The 17,477-nt window shown below is 42.0% G+C and overlaps 1 protein-coding gene across 1 annotated transcript in view; it reads right to left on the bottom strand.

Moving 5' to 3' along the window:
* Positions 1–17,477, bottom strand: part of NUP210 (nucleoporin 210) — an 84,221-nt gene that overhangs the window by 21,989 nt on the left and 44,755 nt on the right. Inside the window, exons 21-34 of the mRNA XM_044300896.1 lie at positions 16,353–16,481; positions 16,066–16,193; positions 15,848–15,983; positions 14,276–14,338; positions 13,999–14,178; positions 13,763–13,843; positions 12,702–12,833; positions 12,283–12,441; positions 11,949–12,040; positions 11,402–11,576; positions 8,002–8,177; positions 5,567–5,787; positions 1,543–1,679; positions 228–351 (exon numbers count right to left, since the gene is read on the bottom strand). Coding sequence (XP_044156831.1) covers positions 228–351; positions 1,543–1,679; positions 5,567–5,787; positions 8,002–8,177; positions 11,402–11,576; positions 11,949–12,040; positions 12,283–12,441; positions 12,702–12,833; positions 13,763–13,843; positions 13,999–14,178; positions 14,276–14,338; positions 15,848–15,983; positions 16,066–16,193; positions 16,353–16,481 — 1,933 coding nt within the window. The remainder of the gene's footprint in view (positions 1–227; positions 352–1,542; positions 1,680–5,566; positions 5,788–8,001; positions 8,178–11,401; positions 11,577–11,948; positions 12,041–12,282; positions 12,442–12,701; positions 12,834–13,762; positions 13,844–13,998; positions 14,179–14,275; positions 14,339–15,847; positions 15,984–16,065; positions 16,194–16,352; positions 16,482–17,477) is intronic.

Here is a 17,477-nt window from a genome sequence, read left to right as displayed (position 1 = left end):
TATCATAGACAGGCAAAAAGCAATAAAAAAAAAATGCAATACAAATGAATAATTAACAAAAAAAGATGAAGCTTTTAAAACATAAAAAAAATATCCTGGCAGGGGCACTATTGGTAGGAATAAAGAAACGCTCTGACAGAGAAAATACATTTTATACCGCTGCTTGCACTGACTGCTAAAATAAGCCATTCATCAAGAAAAATAAGAGAACCATTTCTTACATTTACCTTTCAAATTGTTGCCATTTTGCCCAATATTAACAAGAAATTTAAGACTATCTGCAGACTGCAAATTGATTTTCTCTCCGTTTGCATCCACAACCCGTGTTCTCTGTGGAGAGCGTATTAGCACCTGAAATAGACAAAAACTACCGATTTGAATCTTGGATATATTGCTATGTCATGGTATAAACCCTATGCAGAGCACAGGCAGCCATTAAAATAGCCATCATTCACATATGTATAGAACCATTCTCCATGCAGAGCGTGCACCTGCAATGAAAAGAATTACGGTACATTTCAGATAAAATACTGTTTTCAGATATGAATGCAAATCAAAGCAGAAGAAGAAGACAAAACCGGATCACCGGGATCTGTGACCACATCAGACAGGACTGCTCGTACGGAGCAAACACCTAGCATGAGAAATCTCATTCCTGCTGGTTAATAGTGCCGGCCAAAAAAGCCTCGAAGGGATCATCACTCTGTACCACGTTTTCGTCTGAATCATAAATCATAATTTGAAAGCCATAGGCCACACCATATAACGTCTAGTGTAATATTAAGGGGGTTGTCCAGGATTAGAAATGCATGGCTGCTTTCTTCTGTGTTCTATTAAAGTGAATGACATTGAGCTGCAATACCAGACACGACCCATGGACAGCTGTGGTGCTGTTTTTGGAAGAAAGCAGCCATATTCTCCTAATCCGTATTTACCATTGTAATCTATGATGCTGTGTACTCCCGTGCACACTTTGTATGCCGCTTCGGGACATATGGCCCGCTCACGGACCCTATGTCTCGGAGGGCATACAGTCGTGTACATGAGCCCCAATATAAAAGGAAAGGCTCCTGCTGGATCCATTTGCAGCAGGAAGGAAAAAAAGCAGCCATTTGTTTATCTGCTTTGTCCAGGCTTTATTCTTCATTCATGTAAATGGAAATCTGAAGATAAGGAGGCACATCTACTAATGGACTTGCAACACTTTTAGAAGTAAAAAGTGTTGCAAGTCCCGTTTTCTGTCCGACCATGCGACAATTTTGGCGCACGGACAGTTTTGCACCTTGTATGCCAGTTGGGCATGACAGGGACTCTACTGCCTACAGCCATCAGCAGGGCATAGTGGGAGTTGTAGTTTTACAACAGCTGGAGGGCCACAGGTTGGCCATCCCTGAACTAGTTAATCAGGAAAGTAGGGAGCAACCAATTAGAGAAATTGTAATTTTTCTCCTCTTTAATTTACACTAACTACTGTACACCACGTTTTATCACGGTCATGGTTTGTGGCGACAAAGATCAAGGCTCACTATAAAAGATCATCACCTCTCGGTACGTCTTCAGCAACCCTGGAATTTCATAATATACAGTAGCAAGTCCAGGTTCCTTAGCTAAAGCAGCACCAGATCTAGGATCAATTTGTAGAACGGCACTAGAGGAAGAGCTCCAGGTCCCAGTCAACCCTGTTTAAAAAGAGAAAGAAGAGGATAATGAGGAATTAGAATGTATGCATATTCCAACATTTAAACAAAAAAAACAAAAAACTTTTTCTTCATAACAGTTCATATCGCAGGTATTAGGAGCAGCCACATAGTCGCCTATAGGCTGATATATATATATATATATATAAAATAAAAAAAGATACTACGCAATAAGCATTTTTATTTCGCTGCTATCTAATAAAGAATCATTTTTTCACTGCTATTCCAAACAGCTAAAAAAAAAGGGTGTTAAAGTCTCAAATTATGGAATGTGCCATAATTGCGGCATAATGTCCGACTTATCCTATAATTATACATTATTCAGTTAAAATACATTTTAAAAGCAATTTCTTTTCATTAGCCGATTTAAAATTTTGTAAATGTTTATTTATCATTACGTATGTCAGTTTCAAGTTATTTCAGTGACCATTGTGTGTTTTTTTTTTTTATAAACAGAAGGGTACCAATAATTTTGTCCACGTGTGTATGTTTGTTCAGAGCTCCAATAAAAAGGTGCTGGTTTCTGGTCGCTGGTAGATCTACTAAAGAGGCAGGAGAATCTTTACTATACAATTCCCTCTCTCCAGCCAAGCAGCATTCTTTAAGTCATGTACCAGAACCTGCTTCTACCGCAGGTCTCTAGTGGTTTGGCGGTGTAAATTTTCAACACACTTCCAGAAAGAGAAGGTTCTTCAAAGAGCAACACAAGGACATGGCAGTCAACAGATTGAGGTTTTGCTGCAAAGAGAAAACCATTACATCCTGCAGGTGAACTGCGATTTTGGTCAAGACCTACACTCAGTTATTGAAACAGCAGGGACCATTGGGAAAGATTTATCAAGAAGAATGCAAAGTAAAATAGAGCAAGGAGTATTTGCTTTCATCTCCCAAACAGCCCTGGAGAAATAAGAGTTGCTATTTGCTATATTGCACTAGTTTTCCAAAATCCACACTGAAAAGTAAAAAAATCCGCTCAAAGAACAGGATGCATTATATCCCTGAGTTGCATTCGCAGTTTGGCTGGTTGCTACAGGCACCAGCCGACAGTTTGTCATCTTCTCTAACAGCTGAAATGTACGTAATCCTACAATGCAACGGTAAACCGTCCACGGCATTCTGGATATTGGTCTAGGACCAGGACAACATTTCTCAGAATGTAAATCACCAGCGCAGACACCGGACTAGTAGGATATGGAGCTAAGGAACCAGTAGAATTCTGAATGTAGGTCTGGGCCAGAATTGCTTGATTGGATATTGATGGAAATCCATGGAAAAATGTGAAGGTGTTGCATGCAGATTGATTTGACCTCAACCATTGCAAAGGGTGAGGTCATCTGTGAAAATCTGCAGCATGTTTCAACGTCGACACATTTTTAATGGATCCAACCTTAAGGGTCCTTTACACAGGCTGAGAATCCGCCAAAAAATATAAAAATAAAAATCGCTTCCTTCCTGACAATCGCCTGCTGAATTGCCCCATGTTTTATCCTCTAAAAACAAACAATTCAACAACTCAGGCCCTCTCCCCTTACTAATGAAAAATTTGAGAGGTGAGGGGCTAAAAGGCACAAATAGATACAGCAGACTTTGAGGGATCCATGGTTGTGGAAAAACACAGACACCATCTTCAGAAAACTGCTCCAGCATTCTACCCCTGCCGGAGTAGAGTAACACGACCAGTGTCATCACGTTGCATGGGACCATATCACCAAGCATCCACCTAAGGTTATCCGCGTTGCAAAAGGGTAGTGCCTAGAGTTGATTGAAGGTGGAGCCTGACCCACCAATTGAAGGGTTGGTCAGGAGATACCCAGGACTGCCTGGAATACTGGATGTATGCCAAGGTCTGTTCTGGGCCCTTCGGCTACAATGGAGCTTCAGATGAGAGAATCAGGAAGCATCTCCATTTAGGAAATGGTTCCACACTTCCTGAGGGACAACTGCACAAGGTATGAGGAGGAAGGGGGTCGATTTAAACACTTTCACGTTGTTTCCTGTTGTTTTCTGCTGCAACTCTGAGGGCATGCTGCAGATTTTCAGATCTGTTATAAAACCATGTTTTCACTGTCAGATGTCGAATTACTAGTCATACACTGATCCCTAGTTACACTTCCTGTACTGAAGCCCTGAGACACATTCATACTTCCCCGGGCTTCTGCATGTAATCTCCCAGCTTTCCTTGCAGTTGCAATGTCTACACAGAGCTTGTTCTGGCGATTGACCATTCTCTTAAGGCCCCATTTACACGTCCGTAGTGTGTTTTGTGGATCCGCAAAACACGGACACTGCAATGTGAATTCCGCATTTTGCGGACCACACATCGCTGGCACTAATTGAATATGCAATTGCGGACAAGAATAGGACATATTTTTGGGGGGGAACGGAAATGCGGACCCAGAAGTGCGGGTCCGCATTTCCGGAGCTGGGCCGCACATCGTGCGGCCACACAGAAATGAATGGGTCAGCAGTTACGTTCCGCAAAATGCGGAACGAAATTGCGGATGTGTGAATGGGGCCTTCTACTGAGCCTATTGAAGAACTAACTGAACCCCTGCATTCTGAAAGCTTAGCTAACAGCTGATGGATGTGTCCAACAACATAATTGTTATGTATTTCCAATGAAAGACCAGCAAATATGGCTGTAGAAGAAATCCAGACACATGAATTGTGACAATGAACATGAAGCTGTGTTAGGCATGTCTTCACCATCTCTTAAATCAGGACATTTATTTACCTTCAGAGTACGTTTCTAAAGCTTTTAGGGCTCTTTATACTGGTAGTTGTTGCTACTTTTCTTACCTGAAAGCCTCTTGAACACGACTGTGTTTTGTGCTCCGCAAATCGCGGACAGGCAAAAACATGGAAACCGGCCGTGCGTGCAGCACATTACGGTGCAGACACATTGACTTCAATGGGTCTGTGGTCCGCATGTTAAGGCGAAGTATAGGGCATGTCCTATTTCTTGCCGCACATGGAAACCCTTCAAGCTGTACTGTAACATTAACATGATTGCCCACTTACAGATGGTACTTACAATGAACTATTATTATCTCTAGGGGGAATCTTCTATAACAGGCACTTGACTTTACCGCTTTACTGTAGAGAGCAGGGAGAAAGCTGTGCAGCAGGAATGGGGAAGGGGGGGTGTAAAAATGGTCATGTACACTGCACGGAAGACAAGGGGGTGGAGAATGACCAGAAGAGCTATAGAAATGACATGTAGAGCTATATGGGACACCATTACTAGTATGGCATACTAATGAGGAAAAAAAATATGGTGCTACTGATATAGATATGTAGAGGATGTTAAAAGGTGTTGTCCGGGCTTTTTCATATTAATGATTTATCCTCAGGATAGGTCATCAATATCAGATTGGCGGGGGTCCGAAACCCGGCAACCCAGCCGATCAGCAGTGTGCAGGTGCAGTCTCCCTTCTCTTTTCCTGCTCACTGCTGTATGTCTATGGGACAGCAGCAGTGGACAGGAGGAGAGGAGGGAGACGGCACCTGCGTACTGCGTGCGCTGTCTCCTCAAACAGCTGATTGGCAGGGGTGCCTGTGTTGGACCCCCGCCGATCTGATATGATAACCTATCCTGAGGATAGATCTTCAATATGAAAAAGCCTGGACAACTGGACAACTTCTTTAAGCGGGTCCTGTGGGCACTGTATGTTCTGTATGTAAAATAAGTAAAGCTATTTAATTTACACAGTTACTCAACTAGATTATATTCACATATAAAACTGTAAAATTGGCTTCAGAGGTGAACATACCCTTTAAAAATAATAAAATATAGAAAAAAAGGAACGTAAATTGATATAGATAAGATAGCGTGGTATCCCAGTGTAATAAAATATAGAGTTTCTTACCTTCCTGACTAGTTATTGCGCACGCAAAACATATTACATCACCAACTACAGCTTCTTCCTTCACAGCTGGGTAAATGCTGTGCTGTACAGGGATAGGAACATAATCGGAAATTCCAGAATTCTCAGTATCCCATACCCTAAATATTGTAAAACCAACGTTGACTGTGCGCATAATAAAGCTGTCATTTGTGGACCCCTTTCCAATCTGTATAAAATCGTCCCTGAAACCAAGAATCAAATATTTAAAAAAAGAAACACAAAATAATACCAAAACTGTAAACTACGTAAGGTGGTCGTTTATGTCACAACACTGCCATCGTGTGGTACAAAAATGCACTACAGAACGAATAACATTTACATATTTGTCAATGCACATTTAAGGAATAGAGGATAAAATAGTGATTATTGGGGGCACGGTCTGTAATCTCACTGAAGAACACTACAGTCAACCTCTCTCTAGGTTGAAATGTCACCGCAAATATTTAAAGGGGATGCCTCATCTGAGACAATGGGGGCATATCGCTAGGGTATGCCCCCATTGTCTGATAGGTGCGGGTCCCACTGCTGGGACCTGCACCTATATTGAGAACAGAACGGGCCAAAGTGGTGGCTGAAGGACTCCGGTCCGGCCACCACCAAGCGCTCTCCCCATAGAAGTAAATGACCGGCCACTGCTCCAATTCACTTCTATGGGCCTGAGGGAAATAGCTGAGCCAGCGCTTGGCTATTTTCGGCGGCCCTCCCTAGGTTCACCGTTTATGAGATAGGTGCGGGTCCCAGCGGTGGGGCCTGGACCTATCTAGAAAATGGGGGCATATCCAACCTATATGCCCATCATTGTCTCAGATGAGACATCCCTTTTAAAAATTTAGGTTTAGTGCCCCTTAAAATTTTAACACTTTAATTCATGGAATTTCAGTTTTTAAATCTTTTTTTATTAGGTTTCATACTGCATAGGGTAAACCATTCAGTTAACACATTTTACATCTACAAAATCTACAAAAGAAGACTTCCCTGCTCAGTGGTGGTCTGACTGCTGGGACTCCCACCAACCACAAGAATGGGGGGTTCTGCAACCCCCTGTATGAACGGAGTGGTGGTCAAGCATGCACACTGCAGCTTCATTCACCTGTAAATGATTGCCGGAAATAGCAAAGAGCTGTACGTTGTCTCCAGAGAGATGAACAGAGCCTCTTCCTAGGCCACTGATGTCAGCGTACATCAGTCAAGTGGTCTAGGCACAGCTTAGTTCTGTACTGTAATACCAAGCACAGCTGCTATACAATGTACGGTGCTGTGCTTGGTAAGTGGGAGGGGACCGCAGCGCTAACCGGGGATCGATGTGACCAATGGAGCTCCGCTCAGTGCTATAATCTATTCACAACTTACCAAGCACAGCGCAATACAGTGGCTGTGCTTGGTATTGCAGGTCAGTCCCTTTCCCTTGAATGGGACTGAGTTGCACCTAAGCCATGTGACCGAAGTACAGTGATGTCACTGGCCTAGAAAGAGCGCTCACTGAACACCACAGCCTATTCGAACAGCTGGTTGGCGGGGTGCCGGATCTCATAAAATCCCTGGATAACCCCTTTAAAGCATTGATAAATCTCTTCCGAGCATCCCCACACTAACAGATAGAGGACAGTAATATGACTGCAGGATTATACAGTTTGCCGTTTCTGGCTAACCTATTAAAATGTACACGAGCACAATATAAAGGACAAAATGCAGGATTACACCACAGAAAGGTTTTTACCATGGAGACGTATAGGTCTGCAGAGGAGCTGTCCAACCAAAACCAAAGGATATTTTTATTTAAAGGTGTATTCCGGTCATATGAAGTTATCCCCTATCCAGAGGATACAGGATAACTATTAGATCGGTGGGGGCCCTTCTGCTGGGATCACCACAGATCACAAGACGGGAGTACCCTGTGGAGCCCCCTGAAATGAACAGAGCGGCCAGTTGGGCATCTGAGCAGCCACTCCATTCATTTCTATGGGAGTTTCGGAGATAGTCGAGTACAGCGCTTGGCTATCTCCGGACTTCCTATAGAAATGAATTGTGCGGCTACACGCATGCTCAACCGGCTTGTCTGCTCCTTTCAGGGGGCTCCACGGGTTAAGGGGCCACCGTTCTCGTGATCAGCGAGGGCTGATGCGGTAGGTCCGGCACCAATCTAGTAGTTACCATCTATCTTGTGGATAGGGAATAACTTCATTTAATCAGAATACCACTTTAAGACCCACAGAGCAGCTGCCGCACCACGGACAGGAGAGTGGGTGTTTGATGTTGAGGGGGACACAGGTGGTTTTCAGGGGCTGTCAGCTCCCAGAAGGGACCATCCCTTTAAGAATGGCCAGAAATTATTGTAATTTCAACCTTTACATAAAACGTACATAAATACAGTACATAAATACTAAATCTACACAAACCTGTTAATTGCAAAGTTGAGAATGGAATTCTGTGCATGGAAGACCTCGCCTGTGTTGTCATGGAAACGGGCTGAGAAACCCAAAGTAGCCCCCAGAGGAATTGCAGACAGTAAATGGCCGCTTTCAGTGTGTATAACTGGGCTGGTCACAATGCGCATATATGAAATTGGTGATACCTGTGTGACAAAGCCAGGGCATTGTAAAAAAACACAAAATAATTTCTTAAAAATAAGAAGGACTTTATAAAGTTGACCCCCCGCACATACACAGATATAAGAGATTCAATCCAAACCTAAAGAGGACCTTTTCCCCAGTAAAGACTCCACCTCCGGAAAAGAGATGCGGTTGCTACTCTTTTGGCGAACAACATATTAGAAAATATCATGCAAAAATACCACGGACCATAATTGGGATTTATAGAAGGTATCTAAACTCCATTGTGCCCGCTCTGCTAAAGCCCGACAGCACAGCACTGAATTTCAGGTGCCGAAGTCGCATAAAAAAAAAAAATATATATTTAAATGTGAAAAAATAAATAAAAATAGTAGTAAATTACAAATATTGTTTGACCATTTATTATAAGTTTTAATACAGTGAGCTTAAAAGTTTAGGTACATTTTAAAGCAATTACCAATAACACACTTTTTGGTTTCTAAACACTCTGCTGCCTTCTTAGGCCTATTGCACACGACCGTATGGCTTTTTCAGTGTTTTGCGGTCCGTTTTTCATGGATCCGTTGTTCCGTTTTTTGTTTCCGTTGTGTTTCCGTTTCTGTTCCGTTTTTCCGTATGGCATATACAGTATACAGTAATTACATAGATAAAATTGGGCTGGGCATAACATTTTCAATAGATGGTTCAGGAAAAAACGGAACGGAAACGGAAGACATACGGATGCTTTTCCGTATGTGTTCCGTTTTTTTTGCGGATCCATTGACTTGAATGGAGCCACGAACTGTGATTTGCGGGCAATAATAGGACATGTTCTATGTTAAAACGGAAAAACGGAAACGGAATGCATACGGAGTACATTCCGTTTTTTTTGCGGAACCATTGAAATGAATGGTTCCGTATACGGACCGCAAAAAAACGGCCAGTAAACGGGAAAAAAAAACGGCCGTGTGCAATAGGCCTTACTCTTCTCCTGTCCCTTTCCCAGTAACGCAGGCTGGATAAATTGGGGGATATTTATCAAACTGATGTAAAGGAAAACTGGCTTAGTTGTCTATAGCAACCAATTCGATTCCATCTTTAATTTTCCAAAGGAGTTCTTGAAAATGTAAGGTGGAATCTGATTGGTTGCTATAGACAGCTAAGCCAGTTTTCCTTTACACCAGTTTTGATAAATCTACCCCATTGTGTATGCTTTTCCTGCCTATTTACAGCCTGTGTGAGCTTCCCTCATTGGATTCTCTTCCCCTCTCCATAAATCTGCCATTTACAGCCTTCCGCTGCCATCGCTAATACTGAGAGAAGGGAGGGGGAGAGCAGAGAGAGCTGTCAGAAACAGGGCTCTGATGGATTTACAGCATGTCACAATTAACAGCACCAGTAGCTTGGTGAAGGACTCGCTGCGCACTAGTACAATGCTAGCAACTTTAATGAAGGCTATTTAGAAAGTAGCCTTAATGTTTCCTTTAGGAAGCAAATGAACAATACAAAAGTACAAAACGGGAAGCCCCCTGCAAAATTAGGCCACTCCGCAAAAGATAGGACATGTCCTATACTTCATCACAACATGCGGAACATGGACCAATGGACTTCATTGACTGTGATGCTGCGTGCATATGCCCGGATTCATGTTTTGCAGACAAAAAAAAAAAACGTACTGTCGTGTAAATGCCCCCTTAACGTGCCAACAAGAATCCCATTTCACCCTAATTCATAAGCCGAGCTTTCTTCTGGAGCTCCTGGGTTCCTACCTTGTCAGAAAAGTAATAATTACTGAGACTAGGACGACTGACACTGCATTAGTGAAGAAGGAGCAGCAGCATCTGTAGTAAGCGTGGCCCGATAATAAATGAGGTGGCCCTTCCTGGCTTTGAATGCTCTCAATTTTAGTAATTACAAGCATCAACTGTAACCGGGTAACATTTGGACAAATCAACCCAATACAATTTGATATGTTATAACTGGATTCGGTGCCGCCCCACCCCCCCCCCCAACCATTGGGATTGTCTTAAAGGAGTTTTCTACAATACTAATGTATCCACAGGATAGGGGATACATATCTGCCTGTTGGGGTTCCCTTTGATCACGAGAAAAGTCTTGTGTCCCCATATGAATGGAGCTGCAGCTTCGCCAGGCGCAGTGAGGCTCCATTTACTCTCTAGGAGACTGCCAGAGATAGCCGTCCCATAAAAAAATGAAAGGAGCAGCAGAGCGCCTGTTCAAACAGCTGCTCCATTCATTTTGGGGTATGGGGTCCCCGTACTTGTGATCAGAGCCTTGTTCAGAGCCCCAGCAATCTAACAGTTATACCATATTCTGCAATTGGGGTATTACTTCTTCTTAATGGCAAACCCCATTAAAGGGGTTCTCCAGGAATTATTTAAGATGGCAGCCAGCAACCTGTCCTAGAATGTGAGCAGCACTCCAGCAGCCTCCAGAGCTGCCTAGCGGTGAGGGGCCTCACCAAACATCACTCTCTGGCATTAGCATATACTACATATTGGTAGAGCGTTCCTGTTGGGCTGCTCAGCCATGACAGCATATGGTAGGCAAGATAGGATTACCATCTATTGTAGAGTAGTGTAGGGAGGCCCCGCCACCTCACCTCCTAGAAAGCTCTGCAAGAGGTGGCAACCAGTCCTAGTCTCATTCTAGGAGGCCATTTTAAAATAATACCCAGAGATCCCCTTTAAAGTGCTCTATCAGCAAGTTTAAACAAGCATATGACGGACATATTCTAAGATTGCTTCTTATGATGTCACTGATCATCAGAACTGAACCCTCCAGATGGATCTGCTCCCCTGAACACACCACATATCCCTTGACCCACACATTGGGACAACTGACATTGAATCTGACACATCTTTAATCCAGACTCCCAATGCTATGAGCTTTTAATAGACCTATAAAAGCTGATCCTGCTCCAGCTCTTTTGTAGCTAGGTAAATCAATCAAAGCTACAGCCCAGCCATACAGAATGGTCTCTGTGAGGGTTTTTAGCGTGAGCCAAGAAACTAATACATTTTCAGCTATAACTTATGTCACTTTTCGGCAGTAATACACAAGCACCACTATGCGCATTATGAAAAATCTAACACTGGTACTGTGAAGCATTATTTTGGTACAAATGAAAGATAAACCTATTAGGAAAGGCAGCTAAAGTTTTATATCTAAAATAAAAAAAAGTTACTATAATCATTAATACAAGTATAGAAGGCTAAGAAATTACCTTCACTGACACAATAATGGTTTGGTTGATTCCAAAGGGTTCCTGAGAAATAACCTCTATGGTAGAAACTCCAGTGAGAGAGCCTGAGGTCAGAAGACCATTACTGTCCACCTGTACGACCGGTGACTTGTTTGGCCCATTCAGTAGCCGGTAATTAACAGTGGCTGCTTGGTCCCTGTATTAAAAAAAAAGAAGATTAAAGGGGTTTTCCTCAGGATAGGTCATTAGTATCTGATTGTGATCAGCCGTTTCAGAAGTCGAAGGAGTGCGGGTGGAAGTACCAATGTAAAAGTGAAAAGGCTGTTGCCACTTTCAACGGATAATCAGCGGTGGTGTCAAGTGCCAGACCCTCCCTTACGATCTGATATTGATGGCCCTTCCTAAGGATGAATACCACTTTGAATATGCATTAAAAAAGGTGAACAAAGCTCCTTATTTCCACACTTTTTATTTTTGTAACAGAATTTAAAATACACTTCAGGGACTGAAAAAATAAAATAAAAATCAGTCCATTATACATTTACGAGACACGATGCAACTCAATTACCTGTTTGTTTGCAGCCTCAAGTTAGAATTCAGAGACATAAGTATCTGCTCAGCTTCTATGCTTGGGTTTATTAAATGTAATCGTTCAAACACCTGGAATAGAGGGACTCGATGTTAGAAGTCTCATAGAGAAATACTTTCAGTAGAAAGGATATTATTGTTGTGTTTTATTCTAACAGATTAATAACTAAAAGCTACAAAACCTCAATCCCTTCAGCATCTATGGAAGGTAAGACAATGACAGACTCACAGATCTGCTAATACAGTAATTATACAATTCATGATAGCGCTAATGGAGGACGGCATAGAACGAGGAACGTGTTTTCATACTTTACCTGAATCTGAACCTCATCTGAGAATTCCCGTGTCTGGCCAAAGAACTGATTTGCTGAAGTGTTTGTTACTCGTACCGTTACTCTTAGCCCAGTTTTTCCTTTCATTTTAGCATAAACATTCATAGCGAAGTTGTATTGTTCTGGTAGATTAATAGATGCCTGGAAAGAAAGAGTCAGAACAATTATGTACTTTAACCCACTACACGTCTGGAGTGTAGACCCAGAAAGATGGAGGCCATGGAATATCAAATGCTTTATAACACCTTGTAAAAAGCTGTCACCTTTAAGGACCTGCTCATCTGATACATACCTGAGGCATCAAATAATATTCGGAGAGGCCGTCTCTTCTTGCATAGGGAGCATTTCACATTATGACATTCTAACATATGCATATTTCCAGCACACACCGCCCTCCTTACCTCATCATGCCTGCTCTTCACCTCTATAAAATCCCGTTTTATCACCGACCAGTGGAAAGTAAGACCAGGAACAGCATTACCAAAGGTGAACGGTGTTTGGCTGCTAGATATTCCCATAACATAAACCGGCATCTGTCAGGGGTTAAAAAAATAAAAATATAAAAATTAAAACATAACATTATTTGCATATGAGCATCTCAATTTACCGATAGTAATTAAAATAGGAAGTAATGCCATTTAAACCTTGACTAAAGATTTTCAAACATCAGTGAAAAGTAAAGTATAGAAGAAGGGCCCTGTCTGTTTAAGTAAATGCTCACATTCCCTATAGAATAACAACTCTGGAGACTTTTCTCATAACTCTGTGTTGTGGTCGTTCCAGTTATTTCTCCTAAAAACATATGAAAAAAAAACTACAACGGGGCGTTATCATTCCTCTTGTCAAATAGGTGTGTCCCTACAGTTTGATACTATGAGTCTGGACAATGTCAGACTGTGCAGGAAAAAAGTCCCTCCGGCCCCCACTTGTAACACCCAGTTTTCAATTTTTCAAAAACATCTAATAGGAAAAAAATGCTTCAGAATTGTTATTTTATGGTGACTACAATTTTTAACTAAAATGGCCGTGGGCCAAGTAGTGACAAGAGAGGCGCGTTGAGTAATGACAAGTCCTCTTTTAGTAATGCCCTAAAGCAGTTCTCCAAGATTTTGTAAAATTTGGAGAGAAGGCAGTATAAAATGAATTAAAAAAATAATAATAAAAAATAACTTTAAAATGTCCCATGTCACCGCTCTGATCCCTGCTGGTCATGTGCTGTCCATTCTTCCCATGAATGTTGCAGTCAATAACTGGCCTCAGCAGTGAGGTATTACTTCACGCACATGTGACCGCTGAGGCCACAAACTGCCTTCTTGTCTGGAAGGTAAGAAGACCTATACTATGGGATTCTATGAACATTTTTTTATTTTTTATTTATGATGGGAATCAATGAAATGGCCGAAATCAGCAAAGTGGACCAGGTAAGTATAATTGATTCAGTGTTGTACTGAGCATGTCTCACCTGTGTGCCACTCTTCATTCTGGTGACTGGGGCATGAATCCGGACACCTTTTAGCTGAATTACCTCAATCTGTACTTTATCCTGAAAAAGAGAATAAAAAAAATAAACACTCAATTACAGAAAACAATCCATTCAGCTCCTTACAATTCACAGTACCGCCATGCACATATACTTCTCTGTATCATTTCTTGACTTTTCGCTCTATTCATCATAACCATATCCCAGAAGGAAATTACCTCAGAAACTATGGCCACTTTTCCAGATTCCGTATCAACCGCCTGAATGACGCCCGTCACGGTACCATTTCCCACTTTTGCCCCTTTCACCAATCCATTACTGTTTACAGAGGCGACATTATGATCAGTGATCGAGAAGATGATGTTGGACTGAGGCTGTGGACCTCCTTCTGACGTTATCTAGATAACAGCAGATAAATTATTTCAATACATACTCTAACCGAGAATTCTTGAGAGGTCAACCACATTAACATTACTACCATTGCAAAATATTCACCTGCATTGTAGCACCAATAAGGAGTACAATTCGTCTCGGCAAAAGTTGGAATGGAGGGAATACCTGTGAGATAAGGGAGCGAAACGTGAGATCCAAAATATTTGTCGAATCCCTTTTTTATATATGGTGTGAATACGCTGTAAGCCATTTGGTATCAGAAGCGATAAGCAAATAATTTTCTTTGTTTACTAGCCGAAATAGAATTAATCTACTATTTTAAACGAACACTAACCCTAAGGTGCCTAATAGTGATCAGCAAATTGATTCATACAAACCAAATTCGTTCACAAATCAGCCATGAGGGGCTGTCCACTCAACCCTCGATTGACAGGGCAAGACATCTTGGTTGGGCCTGTCATTCTCAAGCCTGCGCCATTTCTCTGAGAGGCTCTGCTGCTGCTATCCTAGTAGTGCAAATGCTGACTGTTCATGCGCCACTGTACCCAGACGTGAGCAGCGCATGCACAATTGGCATCTGCGTTACTCAGGTAGTAGCAGCACAGCCTCTGTGCTAGCGCTGTAACCCAGAGCAACGGCACAGGTGCGAGACTGACAGGACCAGGCGGGATGTCTGGCCCTGTCAGTGAAGAGGGAGGGCAGAGTCCGTTGAGAGCAAAAATCTGTATCGCAGTTTTTTTGGTTTAACCCCGTCGTGACCAAGCACATTTTTTTTAAATTACATTCCAAGAGCTAGAACTTTTTAGTTTTTTCATAAATGTACTTGTATGAGGTCTTATTTTTTGCAGGACAGGTTATAGTTTTTAATGCACAATTAAGTACATGTAATGATTGATTAAAGCCAGCCGTTTAGCTAAAACCCCCTTTGTTTACGTCTGTAAAAACACGTATGGGTGGTCACTAAGGGGTTAAAAGGGTGCAAAAAATGTGTGACTTTGTGACTGTACACCATAAGTGAGTGGGAGAGTGGTTGGCTAGGCAAGGAGGTGTATGTCCGATTTCGCAAGTCGCAAGTATTTGCACACTCTCACGCCAGTAGGTGCGGGGTGTAAAAACTTAAGCGGTCATTCATCAACCTGAAATACGCCTATATTACATGTATTTCAGGGGCAGATTGTGGCGCAACGGTTAAAGGATTCCTGCATAACGGAAACCGGACGGATCAGTTATGCTGGCCATAGACTTCTATTATGACAGAATGCATAACGAAATGCCTCTAAAGGCATATCATCATGGAATTGCGTTATGCTCCGTGGTAACAGAATCACTTACAAAACTGAAATTCGCTCATCACTACCAGCGAGTTATTCACTGAAGTCTATCAGTATAATCGCCCTCTGCTGTTTGGCCTTTTTCTAATTTCTCTGTCCTGCTCACCGACATGAAGGCACATGCTCAGTTTCATCCTTCAACTGCAGCAGAAAGGACTCGCCCCCTAAGCTACAAGCTTCAAATAAACCTCGCATAGCAACTGTAGTAACGAATGGGGAGATCTCCGGATTCATGTGAGGACTCTCGTACTATATAAGCGGTTTTTCAGTTTTTTACATCAGGTATGGAATAATTTAATTTACTATCACAGGCAACATATAATGTCAGTGCAAAACGATTTACCTCTAATGGTCTAGGTGAAGAGTCTATTTTGTTAACAGCTTTGTCAACAACAGATGCAGTGAGACTTGTCTGTCCTATGGCGAGACCTTTGACAGCATAGACAGCTGTAAATTCATCCACGTTTTCACTCAGGGCTCTGCAAGGTGAAAACCAAATAATTATAATATGCACATAGTAACTTCCGAAAAAGTCTTTGGAAGTTTCCACAACGCACTCACTTGATCGACACAATTTGTGAGGACGATCCCAGCTCCAAGTTCATATAGGTAAAATATTTAGCAAGAAATTGCTTTTGAGAGGAGTCCAGGACCCTCACATGGGCTTTAACAGTCTTCCCAATTTCTACCTGTAGCAGTAGAAGAAAGCAGGTTAGGAGTTTCATATTATGGTGTAATGCTGGTTCAAAACATTGCTGTCTGTGAAGTCTAATGATTGAGCCGTTTATTAAATGTACCATAGCCAATAGCGAAGGATCCATGTAATGAAAGTAAATGTATACAGATACCTTGTCAACCACCCGAACATCCACCTGGAAGATATCCGACACTTGAACGTTAACGGTGGCTGGGGCAGGGAAAGCCAGACAAAGGTCGTAAACCATGACAGATAGCGTTCCTGGACGCAAAGGATAAACCTGTAAGAGATATTAAGTCATAAGCATAAATGTACAGAAAATAAAAAGAGAAAATAAAAAAAGGAGGGTACAAATAATTAAAACCAATTAAAATCTTAAAAATTCATACAAAAGAGGTGTGCTCAAAAATAAAGAGGCCCCAGAAAGTTGACCACCTCCAAAATAGTAAAGTTACAAATATGTAACAACAATATCTGAAAATAAAGGATATACAGTGGCATGCAGAAGTTTGGGCACCCCTACTGTGCACGGTTAAGCAAGTTTGAAGATGAAATGATCTCCAAAAAGGACCCATTCCCTTTGTATTTTACGCAAAAGCAATTTATTTCAATCTTTTACATTTTCAAAATGAGGCAACTTTCACACTTGCGGCAGAGTGATCCGGCAATCTGCATGCAAACGGACAGCATTTGTAGACGGATCCAGATGCGGATCAGTCTTACAAATGCATTGCAAGAACGGATCCGTCTCTCTGTATGTCAATATTTTTTTCACATTTTTACCAGAAGGAAGTATCCGGCATAGCGGTATTTTCTTAATGCCGGATCCGGCACTAATACATTTCAATGTAAATTAATGGTGGATTCAGCATTCCGGCAACTGATCCGGAATTTTGGATGGAGATAATAACTCTGCATGCTGCGGTATTTCCTCAGTCCAAAACACCGTTCAGTGACTGAACTGAAGACATCCTAGTGTGAAAGTACCCTAAAAAGGAAAAGGCCCTGAAGCTATACTTTGGGCACCCTGCATGGTTAGTACCTGGTATGGTTATATGTCTACTCAGCAATGGAATGTGTGGCCTCGCTTATACGTTTTATAAGTTACTTCAGGCTCACCCTTCTACTCAGCAGCGGGCCACCCAGTCCAGCTTTTGTAAGCTCTCCCAGAATTACTTGTGTATTCTCTGGCGGGATATTTGACCTAGCCTTTTCCTTCAATACTTCCCTTTTTGTTCATGTCCCTTTCCCTTTTCTCTCCCCTTCACTCACCGCT

This window comes from Bufo gargarizans, chromosome 7 (genome assembly GCF_014858855.1).
Source record: "Bufo gargarizans isolate SCDJY-AF-19 chromosome 7, ASM1485885v1, whole genome shotgun sequence".
NCBI lineage: Eukaryota > Metazoa > Chordata > Amphibia > Anura > Bufonidae > Bufo > Bufo gargarizans.
Note: the sequence above shows the minus strand (reverse complement) of the source record. Positions and strands in the feature narration are given on the sequence as shown.